Raw genomic sequence first — 20,922 nt, 5'->3', positions numbered from 1 at the left:
GTTTCTCTCTTTTTCTTCCGCAATTTATATTGATACATTTTTCTTGATAATATTTTCTTCTGGCTATCAGGAAAAGTTCTTCCGTCAGACTTTATTTGTATATTTATACTGTATTTAGGGATTTACGGAGAAATTAGCTGCTGTTGATAATTCAATCAATAAATTATTCTACGATAAAGTACATTTTAGGTTGCATTTTCTACGAGTGTCGGATAAATAAATTTGTAATGAAAGCGGCCTTCACACTTTTCTTAGGTAGCTTATTTAGATCTTTATAAAAGTTTTGTTTCGTATAAGTGACGAAGCTAATATGTTAATATGTGAATATTTGGAAAGTCGATAATTTCGTAAGAACGTGTTCCTCTTCTTAGATACGAAATTCCGATAGAACATAGAACTTTCTAAATAAAAACGATCGAAGATAGTTATTCAAAGAATGTCCGCAGAATTTTATTTCACATTCCATCCATTTCGTAGCCAGCGAAAATGTTACTCCGGATTCGTCGTAGATACTTTACCCTTTGTCGAGCAAGGGAAAAGGTAGAAAATATTTTTCCACACCCGGGCCATTGTCTTTTCTCGCATCTCTGGGTGATTAATCCTTCATACCCCTTTTTTCGCGGTGGTCATTATCGAAAAATCTCCCGGTGGATTTTCCGTTCGCGATAATTTACACACGAAAATTCAAACTTCAAAGACAAATGGATATTTTAATTGCGCACGTATCAGAAACCTTCCCATCTTAGGTTTTTAAACGTATTAATCTTAGTTTCTAACCAGTTTTATTACTTCCCTATATCTCTTCCATTAGCTGTACACGTTGAAACAAACTGCTGTGATGTCAGTTTGAGACAAACGTGTATACTGTTCGATCTTTCCAGTATTTTATGTTGAAAGGTACATCATCCGGGTTTCTCTTTATTAGCAATTAACGAAGACCCGTTAATCGTTCTCGACGAGGTCTTCCCACCGGCGCGGCAGGAAGCTCCTCGCGTCTCAGGGGAAACAAATGGTGTCGCGGATTGCAATCTGTTGGAGCTGCCTCTGAACAAAGTCCTCCACCAATCCGTCAACGTCACCTGAATGGATCTGTGAAAGGATTAGGTATTTGCATAGACGATCGCTCAACTTCTATCGAGAAAGAGCACCTTCTTTTTTATTGGTCTCGACATAGCAGAGACGGTTCCTTTGGTCCCTAAACTTTGCGTTGCAACGCGATGAAACCATGGATCTTCTGAAACGTATGAAATTTTTGAACGTATTGTCCTTTGAGTATCTTCAGTGGAAAGGAGATACTTGAACTGTGCTGTAGTACTTGGAGCGATAATTCGATAGAACGATGTGGTACGAAAAGCATTAACAGAAAAATTGTGTCGTGAAAACCGAGTTGAACGTTCTGATTTTGCCTTTTTAGCAGAGCGGTCAGAAACCAGCGAGGACAGTGAGAATAATTAGTCATTTATGAGGCCGTAAGTGGGGCCGCAAATCGGCCCCTCTCAAAGGGACAAGGACGCTGGGACGGCGCGGCGTTATCTCGAAATTATTAATCATATCGTAACGCGTCGCACCGATGAAGAAAGAGAGGCGACCGGAGAAGGGGAGAAAGAGCCACGAACCACCGTCTCCATGGACTTATCTGACACCTTAATCAATTCCAAGTTATTAATTACGGACCCTGCCCTCCGCGCCGCCATCGCGCTGCTCCTCCATCAAACCCATAGCCACACGCTTCAGAAAGCCACCATAGCATTGTCTGCGGCTTACAATGCAGTGTCAACACGATCAGAGTCACACTTTCACCCTGACGATCATTAATAATTATTTAGCGAACCTTAAGCCGCCCTCGAACGGGTCTCGTGCAAATTGCAACGATTCTTCCCCAATTTCTCTCGATTCTCGCTGCTTATTTATATTTTTCAATTAACCTACTGAAGTGCCTTAACGATACAATAACGTTTGAGGCAACGATTAATGGGACACGTGGTATCATATGCGCATTGTTGAAAAGCTCAGGAGTAAAGGAATTCAACGAGCGAGGTTTCAAATTTCGCCAAAAATTTATAATATCTTTAATTTTCTATATTTCTGAGCTTCGATTTTCTTCGTGTTTAGTTTATTCGTGCACGGTGCAGGCTTGTAGACGCGAAACTGATTAAACAGAACTAAATATAACGCTAACAACTCTTTGTCTTATCCTTTGTATTATAAAGAACTGAATAATTATAACTGTCGCGATTCGTTTATTTCCAAATACTTTAACGGAGAATACAGTGCGCTCCACAATCGAGCAGTTCCGTTAGCCTCGTATATACAGCAGCATTTTACTTTAGTCAGGATGGTGCCGAACAAATTCCGACTATTTTGCGTACATTTGGCAGAGGGGTGCTGTTTGCGCGAGGGGTGGCGCGAGAGGAGGACGGATGGGTGGCCACGGAAGGAAAACTATAAATCATTCTACGAGGCGTGCTGTGTTGAAGAAGAAGGGAGTTAGGGAAGGGGATAGTGGGGTGGCTCGTAGTCGTCGTGCATCGACTCGCGAAATCCAACTACCCTTAAATAAGTTGATTCATTGCAGGAGGCCTTTGCAGCCAGTCCAGAGTCGAAGCTACCCTCTTTTCCTCCTTCTTGGAGCCACTCTCGACACTTTCTCCCTTTCTTTCTCTCCTTGCACCGATTTCTTCTGCTCGCTTTTTTATTCGCCGTGAAACATAGCAATCGCAAAGAAATAACTTAGACATTGGTTGTTTTCTAATTTGTCGCGTTACATGAATTATCTTTGATCCCCTGAGAAAAGGGGCGCTCTATAGATGTAGACAGACAAAGTGTTTCAATTAGATGGATCGAAGGATGGAACGGGGGAGTGAAAAGTGTATTTTCGGCCGGTCACAGTAGCTTCATAAAATCGAGCATGTCAATTATCGTGAGAGTCGGGAAGAGCTGCACCCTACGCCAATATCAAGCGGGTAGCTTATGGGACGACGTAAACGAATCTCGAACGGGAACGTCGATATTTCATCGGTGGAAATGAGACGCGAGCGAACGCGGTTAAATTTCTTTGACGACGGTGACAAAATATTCTATTCTCTTAAGAGGAAGTAGATTCTGATAATATCGTACGACTTTCGTTGCTCTTTGGCTAATAATTGGAATAGAGTTGGAATGATTTGGGATTAAAGAAGGAACAAAACTTACATGTGAAATAGCGTATCGAAATTCCTAACAAAACTCTTGGTTCCGATGATTTTCACTATGACAGTGCCATAGATTTTCTGCTTAACCGTATCTCGGAAACTTTTTACTTCAATTCTCAGCAAGGTTAAAACGTAAGAAAGGATTCCACGATCCATCGAATTCTGACCAGAATGTTAACGGGGAGGGAGGATACGCTTTATCTTTCCTCTCATTAAACGCTGCCAAAAGCAAACCCTGAAAACCTAATGAACTCGGATCGTGGCATTTTCTCCAGGCGCACAAGTTTTGCTTCTTCCTGTCCTTTCCTGAAACTAGTGAAAGAGCCAGGGAATATACAAAAGAACGTAAGGAAGAAGGAGACGTGAAAGCAAAGCGGATAGAAAGAAGAAGAAGAAGAAGAAGGAAGAGAAGAAGAGAAAGAAGAAGATGAAGAAGAAGAGGAAGAAGAGAGAAGGCGTTGAGCTCGCTTTGCCCGAGCACTGATGATAGTTTTTGCTCGGCAAGATTTTTTGCCACCACCCCCGTAGCCACCCCCCGGGGGTGGATGATATATGACCGCCCCCGAGACACTGGCCACCCCCGGTGGGAGAAGTAGAAGGAGAAAAAGAGACGGGGCGAGGGAGATACATCCTGATTCCGGAAGAATTCCTTATGTACGTGCGCGTGCATTTATGTTTCAAACGATGATCGTTAGTGCGAACTTTCGCCGAATTTATGGGGTGCGTTTTCCACCATAGTAATGGCCATTTGATTGTTTCTATCAATTATACGATTCATTTAGAAGACGCTGGAGGAAAGGGAGAAACGTAGCGGTACTTTGAGAATTGGAAATTTCATTTTCGTTAGAGCAAAATAGTATTTTCCCATACACCGCGATAGATAAATCACAATCTGTACGGTCCAGAGCGAATTCGCTAAATTTATTCTTTTTTTGCATTTCTGACAAGTTCGCCACCTCTAGGAACTATATACAACGTGATATATGTATAATTAATCGATCGTTAGTGTAAATTTGTTGAACCTGTACGTGCGTTTTGCACGGCAAGGATGGATATTATTATGAATTTATTATTATTTTTATGAATGATCATGTACATTAATACGTAGCGGATTTTGGGAAAAAGTGGTTTTTAAATTTTACTTTTAAGTGATACTTCGTTGTTTATTCAATTTCGATCAAACTGTGCTACAGGTTCTTATTCGATTTCTTCATACAATTATCGCTTCATGCCCTTGTCCCTTCTGAAAAGTGTATTGTACAAAATCGTAATCCGTTTCATCGGCGAAGAATTCGTAGTGGAAGATTTTGATGGTCGATGTGGAAGGCACGTTCGTGTAGGATCGATCGTTCCCCGCAACGGTGCCAATGTAAATAGACGTGAGCGACTGAGCATGGCGGGCGGCTACGTTTTTCGTGGTGTATCGCGGTAGCCGATGGTCACGCCTGGCGTGCAAGCTACGCGTGTTGCTCCCTGATCGGGAACGCTCGATCGGTTTTGAGAAATCGAGCAAAAACAGGGCGCAGGCGGTGCAACGATTTGCCGGTTCTGTCGGCCTCTCGCCGCAACCTCGTTTCGAGAAACGGCTGCATCGATATTTTCCTGCCGCTCCGTCGTTGATTGTTCTCCCGCCTTTTTTTTTGGCTCTTTTGCTTCGTTCTCCGTCGTCTCGTTCAAGCGGTGCTGATTTTTAGCCGAGTCTCTTCGCCGGTAGTTCACTTTGTGTAGCTTCTTAACACGCTCATTGCCACGGTGGTCATCGGTGATCCGCGTTACTGGAACGATTAAAGCAAGATAAATTTCTAAATCCAGATAACATCTTTAGAAAAAAGCGCGTACATACGATATAACATTTTACAACAAAATAAATAAAATTCAAGCGACAGTTAACCTGCCAATTTTTCGACCTCTCGCGTGGAATTGGTCGCGCTGTCCCATCTCGTCGAAGTTTTTTAAATTTTATCGCGAGGGATATTTTTTTCTTCTCATTTATTCGCTCGTTGTAAAAATATCGATGTGTATTTGTTCTATTTTTCTCCATTTCCATCTGCACACGTTCGCAAAATGTTCATTGCGGATTCGTGATAGAGATAATTTATTACTCCTTAGACGATAGTTTTCTTAGGGCTGTGCAAGTATTTACATCTAGTGCCATGAAACTGACTTTCAGAATAGTTTGTACGCAATTCTACCAGTGAGAGTAGACTTGCCAGGAAAGGGAATTGCAAAGACTAAAAAGCGATAGAAAGATGAAAAAAAATACATGGAGCGTAGGATACGGAACCGATGCAAATGCGGATTTTGTCAATCCGCATTCCTTAGTTGCCAAACCAATAAAATGTATGTAAAATACATAAAGACGTACGAAGATACGTAAAGATTAGTAATACGTCGAATATACTCGTCGAGCATTTGTTAGACGAGAGGAATATCTGTTTAGGAACCACTCTATCATCCATTTGGCAGAATTTAGGAGAGAAATTTTAGCAGAAGAAGAAGGAATACGATCGTACTAAATATCGAAATAATCAAAAATTCATAGAAACCATTTGACTGTCAAAAATATTTCAAATGTTGTGACCCGAAAAAGAGCCCATCTCGAGAGACGTTCTCTTTCGGCGGGCAAAAAGATTCTTCTCGCACATGCTTTTAAGATTCCTCGAACGTTTGAAGAAGAAGAGGGTGTTGCTCCAGCTTTGGAATCGAAAGGTATCGGCTGGATTTCGAGGCGGGCACAGGCCTGCTCTGGCTTTCCGCTTCCAGGATCACGGTCCAGGGCGACTGCATACCGTGATCGTCGAAGCATCGTCCACGGATTTCGTTTTTACGCCAGCAAAAGCCTCCACGGCCGATCTTCTTGTTTGTTCAGGGGGACTTCTCGGTCGCGACGAGGTAACGTTCGCCTCTGGGACGAGGGAACACAGGACCCCGGGACTAAATTTACGCCGGTCGGTAGCGTAGTTGACCGACGGACTGCGGCAGGATGTCGATTATCGACGGTTTTTGCCGTGATTTCCCCCTTTTTCGTCTCGAACGCATAATTAGCTTTCGTTATTCTAGCGCGTACCGCCAGCTTCCGCCCGCTGACAACGATTCACCGTCGCCTCATCGAAGTCTTTCTTTTCTTTCGTTCATCGTCTCACTTACTACCTCATGGCTTTTGTCAGGAAGTTGTGAAATCCTTCACGTTTCCCTAGCTGTCGTGCGGTTTGCGTTTTTCCTCCAGCCAACGATTTGAGGCCGTGATAAGGTTGTTCCAGAAGTTCTTCGTACCTGTTCGAGCGGTGCCATGTGATTCTTGGTATTCGCTCTGAAGTTATTTCGAAATTTCCAATTTTTTGTGTTTCCCCGGGTCTCTAAGTTTGTAGACGGTTTTGAAGATAGTATCGTAGCAGGATGGACCTTGCAAGGGAATTTGGCTTCGATTTCTACTTTATGGGCTTGAAGAAGAGCCAACAATAGCAGATACGTATCTTTTCTTAGCTGTGGTAACTCGAGTTTAAGAGGCGAAGCCGCCCTTCGATGTTCAATCCCTTAAGAGCTACATCGGAAACAGTTGCAGAGAGAAACAAGATTTTGCCAAGAAAAACTGAATGTTTTCTAGTACGTTAGAAGAAAATGCTAGGGTCAACAAACAATTTTCCGATTCACTGACTCTCCTTGTTGCCGCTGTGATTTCTTATTCCAGCAATATGAATTTACGTTTCTCGTAAGTGAATTCAAGAGTTCAATTAATACATTTTACCGCTGCTAAAACATAGCTATTCATCTTTGGATTTTAAGCGATAATATTCGCTTCAACACACTGTGCTGTGCTTCTTCTATCCTTCTAAATTATCGCGTCCAAACCAGCAAAAACAAAAATGTAACAGCATTAACAGCATTGCTTAAGTAACTGAACGAACGCAGCATATCAACGCTAACTGAAATTTCTCTTCAACAAATCATCTACTGTACGGACACGTGGTTATCTACATAATTTATAGACGATGTCTGGAAGTCGTGCTAAGTCTGTTACACGCCTTAGCAGATCGTTGATTTTGTACGATAAAAGATGGCAGAAAAATTCTTTGCAAACTCGATTGTGAGCGGAACCTACGCCTATCCAGGCTACAATGATTTAAAGCAGAAGCATTCCAACGAAGTTCATGGCCCGTTCGTTATTCGAAAAACTGATGTTCGCCTCTTTCTACCTCGAGGTATTTACAAAGTTCGCTTGTAACGAGGCTTCGTTAACGGTACGGCAAGCAATAATCGCTCGAGTTACAGTCAACCCGCATTCCTCGAGTTATTGGCGAATGGATGTTCGTTCTCGTGGCTGAAGAAGCCACGGATTCCGCGCGTTCGCGCTAGAAAACCGAGATTTTCGAGCGTATTCGAGGTCAGGGCAAGCGCTCGATTCGGCCGATTCGCGTGAAAAGTAACGCCCGTGAATCGATCGTGAAAGAAAGATCCAGGCCACGTTCGATTCGATCGAGTCACGTTCGATCGTGATCAATTAATCACGTGCTGGCAAAAAAATTCAAATAGAGCGAGCAGCCTTTCGCCAAGACCTCGGGCTAGAAGCGATTCGAGGCAACGATTCGACCTTCGTTAAATAGGTTTACCTTGACGGGATCAATGAAACCAGCCAAGCTGAAAAGCAGACGCGGGTTGAAGGACCAATTTGTACGTGTACCATTCGATGACGAATATGTGAATGTAACGTGAAGGAAACGTTGCTTTCCCATTTAATTCGATGATATAGAGGAGGCCAAGAGTCCAGAGTAAAAGAGAAGTTGGATCTCTGGTAATCGAAATATGTATCGAACTTCTGCATCTTGACATATTGCAGTTTTGGGAAGATAGCGAATGAGAATACACTAGCCTAGTCTAGGGGGGACAGGCAGTTCATATGATTAGAGTTCACTAATTCTTCTCACTATCTACGAGTTTTTGTTTATACGTACAACGTATATATGACAAATGAATTCAATCAGCAAATCGTTCTACTAGATAAGAATTAAAATTTCATTGCAATAAATGGAGTTTGGATAAAAGTTGGAATCTTCGAAGATTTCTCGTAATCGTGACATACCTCGATATTCCCACATGTCACGATCGTAACTGATTTTCCACCGTTTCCGATCTATTTCCCCTGAACAAAAGATAGATCGTGAAGAATCATCGCGGCTTCCATCGCGGTAACGCATTGACCAGCGCGAAAGACGGTGGCCCTCGTATTGTTGAACCGGCACGTTAAAAGTAGTACAAGAAAATAGTGGTAGCGAAGAGAGTATGATCGTGTCGGGGTTCGGGATAACGAGCCGGATGATTTACAGTTTATCCTTACACCTCCATTTACGAAGGAACCGAGGACTCCTGTGATCGCTTTTAAATTCGCTCTCGTTGATGCAACTGGTCGTCCATCGAGGGGACCCGGCGACGGTCTTCTCTCGTTTCTCATCATCCTGGGGGCCGCCGCCCCCCTCCCTCTTCCCAGTTCTCTCTTCTTATTTTCTGAATGTCCCGCGGTACCGAGCGCGCAACATTGTTTTTCTCCGTCTTCGTCGTTCCTCTTCCATCGTCTCTGTCCCGTCCACGCCGCGAACCAGACTCTTTGGCGTTCCTTTTTCCACACTGGCCACTGGACACCGGTGGACCTTTTACCACGGACACGTACAATCTGCCCTCTTCTTCTCTTCTCCACCTCCCCCCTCCCTCTTCTCGTAATGATCGCAACGCTTCGATGCACCCGGCCTCCGGAGCTGCATAACCGGAGGATGCATCTTGCGCCACGTACAACGATCTTTCCTGTTGCCCCGCGCCACGGTGGCTCGATTGTTACGTTATAAATGATTATCGTGTTATTACCGTACAGCGAGCGCCGCGGTGGTTTTGGTCGGTGGCTATCTTTACATTTTTTCTCTCTCTCTCTCTCTTATATACTTTCATTTTTCTCCCCTTTTTCCTTGTTCTTTTTTCTTTCTTTTTTCTCTTTTTCGAATTCGCTGCATGAAATCGTGGGGAGGGATTTTGCGCGTTCGCGGGCAAGTTTGTTTGTGGACGGTTAGGAGAGTGCAGATCGAGAGGACGGCCAGTTTTTCGCCTGGTCTAGCGGACGCGGTTCTGGAAGGGGACTCGGCTTTCTTTGACCAGATCTTAGGTCTGCCTTGGCTTGAAGATGTTTAAGTAAGAAGCAGCGTTCTCGAAACGCGCACACGCGATTCGGAGGTTAGAATAGGTGGCGTAAGAATGGTTAAGAATGAAGAGTGATGAGTGACGCGGAAGTAACGGAGTCTCGAAGTGTACAGTGGTCATAGCGGTCGTAATGTAAGATATTGTAAGAATTTTAGCTCTTTAGCTATCTTTGGCGCTCTTTTCAAGCCACGTATATTACCATTAGATCTCAACTTTGATTCGAGTACAGCCGGCTCTCTTCTTTTTACGTTTTCGATCCGTATTTGCTCTTTAACTCGTTCGTTTGTGAGCCTGGCTTGATATCGCCAGGCGAGCCGCTATACCGGCACGTACACTTTCGTTTATAAGCATTAGAACGCTTACAAATAAACTTAAAAAATCATTAGGAATTTTCTTAAACTTTTATGTTTCATACATTTCATATTTAATTCATATATTGTATGTCGTAATAAAAATCTCATAAATAACACGATTAACCTGTTAACCGTAGAATTCAGTTTAAAAAAATCACTTACGCCACGTCGAACGCGGTTAATTGGTTAATTCTGATACTCGTATCATCGAATTCCATTGTATTTGGTATTCTTTGCTTCCGTGGATCCCATAAAATGGTCGCAAATCTTTGCACACACCGTTGAATTAAATATTTGCTGCTATCATAGCAAGGAGTTAAACTTTCATCCGACTGTTCGTATCTGTCTCGAAAGAAATACGAAGATGGATGATCGGAGGTTGTATGAGAACCGGAAGTGTCCTCGTGCAATTTTCTGGCCGCAAGCGGGTCGATCGTTGCTGCTTGTGCAACGAGCATCGAGAAGATCCGGGATCGTTTAGTCAAATACCATCGGGAGGAGCGGTAAATCAGGGAAAACCTGGGGACAGTCGTGTTCCCTTCTTCCCGGGCCGGAAGACAAATGTCAAAGGGGGAGCCGAGGGGGTGGGAGATGTTGGCTTGGCCTCTCTTACACGTAGGATGCATGGCCTCGCGGCGGTAAATCAAGCCTGGTGATATTAAAAGGCCGCTTATACGCGAAAACACAAGATTTATTTCTGCTGAAAGAGAAGAGCCGGCAAGAAATCGGTGTATACGCGGCGCCCAATCAATGGACAGGGAACAGAGGACGAATGGGGAGCAGATAAAATGAAGAAGGACCTTGTCGCTCGAACGAGATGAACGGAGACCGATTCGAAAGTAACGAAACGAAAGGATGAAAAAGAGGATCGAGAAACAGCCACGTGGTGAGCTGAGAAAGTTGGACGTTTCTGTAGAAAGAAGAGGATTCCGTTGGAATTAGAAGCAACTTCTTTGCCCGGGGATCAAGATTCGATTAAAGTAGGCTGATTTGCTTTGGTACCTTTTTGTTTCATCTGGAATTGGAGAAGCAACATGTTGCTTGAACAACGTGTATCGTTTTCAACGGTTTTCGTCGAATATTTATTCTAATCTTACGGAGGTTATCGGTATGAAATGAAAGAGAAAAATAGCAGAGAAGAACGAACTCTGCTTGGTGGATCGAAGAAATTTCGTTTGTAGCTAGAACGAAAGTGGAAGAAAAAGGAAGAAAGTCGAGGAAGAAAAATTATGGATTCTTTTGGAATCGAAGGCTACTTCTTTGCTTGTGAATCGAACTTCGATCGAAGTAGACTGCATCTTTCGCGATTTTTGCTAGATTTCTCTTCAAATTTTACCAATACGGAGAGTCCATATGCAATGGAAGAGAAAAATAGCGGAGAGAAGATGGAGGGAGAAACTTTGGTCACGCGTAGAATTGGACAGACGAAAGTAGAGGAAAAAGGAGGAAAACAGAGGAAGAAAAGCTAGGGAGGAGGACATTGGGTAGGTTATCTGGGTGTTGGTGAGTGAAACGGAGAGGATTCGCCCCTGTTTCGCTCGAATAATCGTGTCGTCCTCGTCGAAAGCGGTTTGCTCCAGCTAATATCGAACCATCGCCCACATTCAAAGGGATGTCAGGGTAGAAACGGTATTGTAGTCCCCTTCGAGGGCGATTCTTCTTCGAAGCGTGTCACTTTTGACGTTGCTAATGAAAAGATTGCTGTATCAAGAAATACGCGCGAATCGGGGAAAAAAACTTGGTTTCTTACTACATTTATCTTTCTTTATTTTTCCACTCGTTCTTGAATAAAGATCGTTATGGACAGAAAATGTTATTCAGGGAAATCTGTCTGGCGAAACGAACTCCATGTCTACAGCGTGCAATGAATTAATCACCTTCGATTTCCAACTCATCTGCATCGGTTTTTCGTTTTCTGTTCTATTAATTATTAATTCTTGTGATCTAACATTTGTTCCAGGAACTTTTAGTACAGCTTCTTTTATTTTATGATGATGAAAAAGAGTCTGTAGCACTTACATTTAGTACTTTTGTACAGTACAATCGGCTGCCGAATTTCTCGAGGAAATTATTTCTTCGAAAACAAATTCGTATATCTCGAATTCCAAAACTACATCACTGTAAATTTATAAAACTTGTATGAAAAATGACAAATTGTCCCTTTTAACTATTGTGGTAGTTGCGGTATTAAAGAGATTCTTTCGCACGATGGACTCCAATTAAGCTGTTCATTCGGAATTGCGACACGAATGCACAATAATTCGCATACCAGACGAGACGTCGATAGGTCTCCGATATCCTTGTAATCATTGCGGTTTATATGATCACTGCGGTCGAGATATCATTATTCGGTACCGGTGCGTAATATCCTGCTCTATGCACGAATGAGTCTGGAGACAACAACGATCCACGGAAGACCTTAATCAACAGAGATATCTCTCCCTCGAAGCTGTTCGTCTCTTCCACCAGAGAAAACAGCACCTTGGAGGATGATGTTCTTTGCACTCTGCGCAACGACATAGAACGATTTCAATTTCATGCTCCCAGCCGTATTAAACCTTCCGGTTGTGGCATGCTAAATCGCTTTTCCTTTGACGATGTTACCTTATTTTTCCATGTTTAAAAACAAAAACTTGGGCTCTATAGTTCGTCGAACTTGAAGCTAAAAATAAGAAGTTTAGACGTAGGAAGGCTTAGATTTTGTACAGATCGATTTCGTCGATTGCAGACTGTACTTTGATGCAAATTAGTCAAATTAATTTTCATCTTTATCGAGGAAGAATTATTTATTTTCTTTATGCAATTATCTGATATGTATCTGTTATGTAAATTTTAGTTCTTCGAAATGGAATCGCAAAGAAAAATATTAGAAGGAATATTGGAAGGCTAATGGTTCTCTTTGTGTGTCATCTTTGCAGTTCACAGGATATTTTAAGGGGATAAATGTCTTTATACATCATTCAAATGAATGTTAAGACGCATCTGCGAGAAGAATGTCGAGTTAAGAAACTAAAAGATTCAGCCAACTGAACTGAGATTCATATTTGGATTTGGACTGCCAAAATTGTTGGTCTCCGAACCTAAATTCTTGTTTAAAAAATGCAAAAGTATTGGAAGACGGTATGAGCGTATTGGTGTTTGACTCCCGACCGAATTATCGAGGCATTTCCAAACGATTTCCTCGGAACGTATCCCATCCTCTTGTAGTGGGATACATAACTACCACCCCCTCTTGCATCAGGAGTTCTCGGTTCCTGTTTTCCTCTTCCATCTCCTGGGAGTAATAATCGCTGTGGACCGGAAAAATTCCGCGACAGAAGTTAAACAAAGCCTCGAATGAGAAATAAAAAAAAAGAGAGAGGAGAGGAGAATCGTGTCTGTGACGAGAGAGGAAGAGGACGAAGGTGCAGATCAGAGAAACAGGGACACGGAAAGCACGAACGACGGAAAGAGAGAGAAGAGAAGTTGCTCCCTGGCTCGACTGTAATAAGGGCGGCCAATTTTCACCTCACCCCCTGCGTCCCTCTGTTCGACTGTTTGAACAAGGCTCATAATTAATACGCATATTCGCTTCTGGAAAACCCGCTTCGGGGTATCCGGCAGGGAGACATTTTTTAAATCCTCTACAACGGATATTTGCACTTCCTCGGTGTCCTCGCGGTTTCCGCGAGCTTTCTGCTTTTCTACTTCTTTTTCTCTCCGTCCCACCACCCCTCACTCGTACATAGATTTTTTCAATAATCGACATGGGTGATTCCGAGCGACACCGAGATTCCTTGTTTTATCGGAAAATTTATTGGAAAATTTTTCTTCTTTTCGTTGTATCGGGGCGCAGACTGGTGACAGGTTACGCGGCGAATGTTCGAATAAATCGAGCTTCTCAGAAGCGAAATGCGATCAATTTCACTCTTGGGAGCATTTTTTTAATGCTCGACGTAGATCGGGCTTTTAAATTGCTTGCATGCTTTAACAAAATCGTAAAGGTCGATATATTGGCAGCGTACACTTTCTGTGTCAATCTTTGTCCAATTTCGAGGCTCGTGCACAGGCTGTTCTAAGACTTTTGAGCGGAGGTATATTTATGTATCTTGAGTTTGCGATACGTGTTAAGATATACAGTAAATATGGTATTGCGCTTTGTAAACCTATCCCTTTTTGATGATTGAACGGAAGGAGTAGAAAAGTACCATTTTTCCCTCTTCTAAATCCTGTCTATATCGACGTAATGTCAACGATAAACGTAATTTGCCAACGACTGTTAAATCGACTAAACGAATACGTTGGTTTTAGGAACAATGGACATGAAATATAGTATTAATAATCCTTATGGAAAAGTAGCGATGAAAAATTACGTTTCGCGTTGCCGCGAATTCAAATTGTCGCCTTTTCCATGAAGGGTGGAACGTTCCATTTGGAAAATCCAGGCAGATTTTCCGTTCAAGTTTACCTCGTCTCTGTACGATCGCGTACCTGGCTCGTTTCGCGGGAGATATCTGTCTTTAAGAGCATTATCTGGATGGCGGACGGGTAGGGAGACGGCAAAAACCGTCCGCCCCCTCGTGGTATGTGAAAAATGATGCACAACCCCAATCCCCCGACACATCTCCACCCCTGGAATGTCCCGAAGGAAGCGTTCCTCCTCGTCGTCTTTCTGGTCCACGACCCGAAAGACGTGTCACGGACGAGGTTGCATTATTCGAAACGATTAACTGGCTGACAGTGTTCGTAAAAAATAATCCTGGAAATATATTTTTAATGCCTGGGGATTTATCATGCGTACCGGTACTGCTTGTCGCTTGCAAATGCCAGGAGCTCGGGGGTGGATTTACCAAATAGCAATCGAGATATTTGCCAATGTTTTTAAGGATGAAATTGTGCGTTTATTTTTTAGAACGTGTAATTATTAGACTGTAAATGTACATATAATTCTAGGTATTCTGGGGACACAGTTCAACGATATTTTAATTCCAATATTTTAGACAATTGTGTACTATACATGTTTTATGTACGTCTTAATACAATCCTATACATACAATTTTTATAAACGTATAAATACCAGCGGTCTGGTAATTCGAATACTTTATAATTGAATAGATAAAGTTATTTCTCAATGATTTTTAATACGAGTTCTCACCTTTGTTTTAGATACGCTGAAGTGTTTTCGAAAACACCACCGGTTGGTATTAGAAACGGTTTTCTTCTCTGCGAACCGCACAAAGGATTTCTCTATTCACCTTCTATCAACAATGAACTGTAAGTAATTTTTCTCTCGATTTATTATTTCAATTTTATTCTTTAGACTTCAATTTATTCCTTATTTCCCCTTTGTATTATCCATATATTATATTATCTTAATCTATTATTTTAGAAATATGTAAGACGGAGATCCAAATAATGTCACAGATAAATCGTAGAACGCTTCAATTACCTAAGAATAATATTTAGTTGCTCTTCAAGAAACGCTGGAACGTTAACCACGGAGAAGTCAGAATATCCTTGCTTTTCTCAAAGTACAATCCATAACCACTGTATTATAAAGCAAAAGTGCGTGATCTCCTGGCACCATTTTCTTCTTTGCCCGTCCTCCGAGTCCACGCTACGTGATGGATACACGAAAATGTCACAAACACGCCCCCGGGGCCAACGTGGCAATCCATCCTCTGACCATTATGCTAAACCATTGTCCACTATCTGCCTAAGATAGCCGACGGCTTAAGTCGTCCGTCTGTTCACCCTCTGCTGTATCCAGACCGTTAAAAAATCATTTTAGCCGTCAATCTTAGACCTTTCGCCTCCTTGTAGCTTTTCTTCGTCCTTTCTTACCGACTATAGCGATTCAATTACTCTCAAATGGCTGTCCTCGGAATCCTAGTTCATCTTTAACATGATAGGGGATGATAGTAAAACGAGACGAATTTTTTGAAACGAGGGTAAACAGTTTTTACGGCGTGACCGTGTAGATTCCACGAAATGAAAATCGTAGAAATGTGTCAAAGACATAGATAGGTAATGTTTAAAAATCGGCGTAGTTTGTAAATTATTTAGATGGAAGAATTATTTTGGGGATTCTGTGAAATTAGAAATAATTAGAAAAATTATCGAACACCAAAGAATAGTATAATCTATTAAAGATCAAGAAAAGTAGGTAAATTTTGCTATTCATCGAAAAATTCTTTTGTAGTTTGACTTTCTAACAAAAAGCTGATACTCGTTTTATAGTCATCCTAGAAGTGATCTAAGACTAGATTATTAATGCTTTCTTATTAATAAACATGGCTGATGTTCAACTTTTTCGCGTAATCCCCTCTTCTGTAACTCTTTTATTACTTTTTGGATAAATGCAAGTTAATTTCTAGTTCTATAGAATTTCTATAATCATGCTGTTAGAAGATTCTACAGTACGAATGCATATTTTTTTACAAGATTCTCTGCTTTCGGATACTTTTTTTCAATGTCAACTCTGATAACATTTTTCGATTGATTTTCTATTATCGCAAACATGTAGAAACGATGCGGGTTAACGACCATTCGATCGAAATAACATGGACTGTGTTAAACGACAAATTATATTCAATAACGCGAACGGTGTCGTGTCTCGTTCGAGACTGGGCTTGCTTTTTTTCTATTCATCCGACGAGGATTTCTCCGATTTCCTCCCTTTTTCTCCGGCTCTCCTCGATGCATCCACCATTATTCCGGCGTTAGGCAAATACACGAGGAGAGTCGACAAGCTCGTCCGCGCGGTTTTTGCCTCGTGAAAATTCAAATGAGAGCACGCGGCATATTGCGTTGAATCGAAATTAATGTCGCGCAACTAATTATCGGTCGAGTCATCATCGTCTCGTATCAGCTGGTTGCTAGCTCGTTCGATCGCTTCGAAACGTGCCTCCATAAATTTCTACGTCGTCAAGGAACGTGTATATATATATATATATATATATATATTGCATCTGATAATTTTAATTAAATCGCTTAATGGAGGAAGATTATCATTTTTCAACGTGATCATTCTCTTGGCGAAAAAACACGACTTTCTTTTTCGAAGATGCAAGGCTGTTTCGATGGAGTTCTCGGATATTTCTATATTTCGTTAGAAGTTAGAAAACGAATGAAATAATGGAACAACTATTTTATCAACGAATTACATATTATTCAAAGGAAAAGATTTATTCTTTGTATTAAACTTTGTACAACTATACTTTGTGCGATACAGTTATCGGTATTTATCATTTTAATTAGTCGCAGTATGTAGCTGTTAATTTATTAATTTATTGACGTCTTTTACGTATAACATAAATATTCATCTATCTTTCTTTTTTTATGTATTTTCCATTTAAAGTCTTGGCTTCTAATTTATGACCATTCGAAGTCAGTGAGTTTCAATTTTTCGTTCCGACCATGCTTCGCTTTCTCACACTTTCTTATTAATCATATATTTCTACGAATTACAAACGATACTTCTAATTACAAATGATACATCTTCCTATCATATTTACTCTAAATAATTGTATTTCTACAATTCTTCGGAATCCATAGAAACGTTAATGTTTCTTGATATTTTATAGACCATCTAAATTTCGAACATTTTTCATTATTTTTTCTTACAAAATCTCGTAGAGGTAGTCGTTTCTTTGCGAACTAAATCGTTGAAATCACTGACAATGGATCGTACTCTGATATTCTTCTTTTACAAGAGATTTTCCATTCGTTCACGCGCATGTAAAATATTCTGCGGTTCTCTGACGATTAAAGAAGAAGTTTAGGGATAATCAGTACGCGTATTTCGCGTGATTTTTAAAGGCATTATCGATCATAGCGACGCGAGATGCCGGCGCGGCGTGGTGCACGAGCTTCAGGAACCACGCCAGGATCGGGTGAACAATTGCGAGGCAAAAAGCTGGAGCCGGTGCGCGGCAAGAAATTTCTAATTTGCGGTATAATTAAGGGAGACGGGGCAAAAACCATTACGGATTCTACACCGTTGTCGGAAAATCGCGAGTTCCACCTTGCGAGTACGCCCCTGCCAGTGCTATCGTACACCGTTTGGTTTTATTTGCCTGTCTCTGTAGCCGAGTGATTATTGACTAAATAATCGATTGGATATTTCTTAGATATGAAGAACGAAACAAAATAATATGAATAATTGATAACAGACAGCTCTTAGACATATTAATTAGACAGTTTTTCATTTATTATCATATCTTATTACGTTCTATTAGATAAAATAAAAAATGTATTACTATTGGTACGAAGTGCATTGTAAATGAATGTAAATGTGTTTGTCGCGGCAATTAATATCGTAGACAATTATAACAGGAGAAAATACTTCTGAAGAATACTTTTTCTTAGTTTCCCACTTTGTTTATCTTCGCGATTTCTAATTCGCTGGATTAAACGTATGTAATAACATGTTGAAAAATTGGTTACAGCTATACCATTATAACAGCCGACGAATGGGCGAAATTGATGCAATTTTACGACGTCGATTATCCGATCATCATTAAGAAGATCAACTCTGATCTCCATACGCAACCGAGTAAGTACCATTTAAAACGTACCCCAGAAAAACATTAAGAATTTTAATTTTCGCGCTAATTGGAAAATTTTACATGTTGCACCTTTAATCAATTTATATCTTAATGGCTACTAGTATACGCATAATCTACAGTTCCACGCTTTTTAACATTTTTGAATATTTTTCTGATAGAACAACCACCATATGTATCCATCATGGGTTATAATTGGACGCGGACTGAAACGATTATAATGTATGTATGTGCAATGAGTACGATGGTTGCACATGTTGGACGACAGAGGCCTATCAATTTCCTGGTACAGTACAGAGATCCGAAGACTGATCGTGCAATTAACGGCTTTCTCTTTTATTCCATCCTGGGACCGTTCGATCTTATCGGCAATTAATTTTCGTACGATTCCAGGGGGGCCATTATGTAAACGATCGTCCCTAGGCGGATCGTTACCAGTGCTCCCCCACGTGTCTCTTTTTTCTTTTCTCTCTCTCTTTCTCTCTTTCTCTTTCTCTCTACAATGCGAACATGGCCAATCTAATTATCGGTACACGATCTCACGCACAGGCGTGTACAACTGCTGATTTTTCCTTTTTCCGACTTTAGCTGGATCTCTCAATACGTCTAGGATTTATTTGTGGCTTAATCGCGTCGTGGAAGTCGGAGGCATTTCTCTTGCCACGAATTTCACGTTTACACGTAACCGGATCTCCTGATCCGGTTAGAATTTATTTGTGACTTAATCGAGACGAGGAAATTGTAGGCAGTTTACTACAGGGAAATTGGAGTTTCTTTTTCTTGTGTCGTGTAAACAGCTGACTAATAGGGAGAGGAATGTCCCTGTGATTGACCAGGTATTCGCTCTTTGACTATCATTCGTTTTTTGTTACAATTTGACCAATTTCCTTTTTACGATCTTTATATATTTTTCTCGCTACGTTAGATAACACTAATAAGAATGATAGATAGTTAATGCATTAAATTAGATTTCTCTGAAAATGTGCATAATTTAAAATTCACTGTTTATATTGAATATTAAAGTTCTGTTGAAGCTGAAATGTGTTTCAACAGATTTTTCAACTAAGACTTGTACCTAATTGATAGTATAAAGTTTTGCGATTTAAATTATTATTTTTAAAAGATAATTTTCCGTATGTATATTTTTAACGTGAGAATGTATGCATACATGTGTGTGAAACTGTACGTTTCCTTCGGTTCACTCTGCTCCCCTCTTGTAACCTAACCCGAGGAATAATGCCAGAAGACATTAGCCACCGATTTACATAAATACCCCTCCTACGTTTGTTCCGCTGCCATTCTCGGTTGGCTTCTCTGGCAGACCCCAAAGTGTCTCATTATAATTAAGAAGTATCCTGAAAATTAACCGACAGAAAAACCGGTGCCGTCGGGGAGATGAGTAGGTGGTGCCGGTCCAAATGGGCTTCTAAAAGTTTCTCGCCCTTGATCCTCGTGATTCGATCCCCCGGCAACAATTCTTTTCATTGCGAACAAATTTCACGGTTCTACGATCTTCTCTCCTCTTTTTTCTTTTTACATATACAGAGTGATGCAGAAGTAGCGCAATTCGAAATTTCGACATATTGGGTTGCAATAGAAATTCACCTTGCTTTTATTATAACACAAAGCAGAGGAAAATTAGTACGTTATTTATTCCTTTATAGATATCAGCGCATTTAGAATTGTCTAATATTATTTTCAACTCTTCGTACTTGAAAAGTCCAGCACGCTTTTATAATGAAACGCGTACACGCAATTACAATCTTCCTAACTTTTACACAGACCACACTATTATTTATCCGAGATTGGAACAGTATATGTACATATAACACTTTCGATGATACTTCTACATATCCAACGAGATCAATTCTTCTCACACATAAAACACACGCTGTAAACTAATCCACTTTCAATCCTTTCAAACTCACCTCGCCTTGCGTGCATTCTCTCTCTGCAAATTGACACGCGAATCCCAGGAAGTCGGATCAGGTTTACGCATCCTCTTGGTGAATCGGCCACGCGCAAGTCCACTTTGTCGAACGACTGATCCTTGTCGTCTAACTGGCAGGCAAATTGGGTTCCGAAGGTAGCACCAGGGGGATCTACGGACCGATGTTCACGTCGTTGGTTGCGCTGTTTGGTACCGGCGTGTCTCTCGCGTACAAGAGACCCGGAGGGCTCTAAACATCCCATTGTCTTGTCCGTCTCTCGGTCGTGGATCGTCGAGCATTTTTTTCCGTCGACATTTGTCAAGGCTCTGCCTCGTCGGGGATCGTCCAGCGGTTCATTTGAATTGCAAAGACCGCGCCTCAATGGCCCGGCGTCTCGTCCTGGGATATCCAGTAGCCGGATCGCGGATCGCCCAGATGGAGATGTCGTTTAGGGTTAAAACCGTGATCTTCTCTACACTCGCTGACTCGCGGACTCGTGCCGCTTGATCTACATCCCTGATTGATCTTCTCGTTCTACGTCTTCCTCCATCGAGATTCTGTTTTCAGCTTTTTCGTTTAGGAAATTCAGATCGTCGGCTTTGGAATCTTTATGCATGGTTTTATTGCGATTCTATCACGGGAATTGGTTGTACATATTTGACGACACGACATCGGCAATTATATTGTATTTTTAGAAAAACAGGTACGCGTTATCGCTACG

General features: G+C 41.3%; 1 protein-coding gene across 1 annotated transcript in view; it reads left to right on the top strand.

Moving 5' to 3' along the window:
• The window catches only part of LOC117242985 (ubiquitin carboxyl-terminal hydrolase 48-like), a 75,400-nt gene that overhangs the window by 6,133 nt on the left and 48,345 nt on the right, over nt 1–20,922 (top strand). Inside the window, exons 12-13 of the mRNA XM_033510067.1 lie at nt 14,870–14,977; nt 18,154–18,260. Of these exons, the coding sequence (XP_033365958.1) occupies nt 14,870–14,977; nt 18,154–18,260 (215 nt within the window). The remainder of the gene's footprint in view (nt 1–14,869; nt 14,978–18,153; nt 18,261–20,922) is intronic.

This window comes from Bombus vosnesenskii, unplaced genomic scaffold (assembly GCF_011952255.1).
Source record: "Bombus vosnesenskii isolate JDL3184/JDL3185 unplaced genomic scaffold, Bvos_JDL3184-5_v1.1 scf7180000013265, whole genome shotgun sequence".
NCBI lineage: Eukaryota > Metazoa > Arthropoda > Insecta > Hymenoptera > Apidae > Bombus > Bombus vosnesenskii.
The sequence above is the reverse complement of the archived record's forward strand: the minus strand, read 5'-3'. Positions and strand labels throughout refer to the sequence as shown.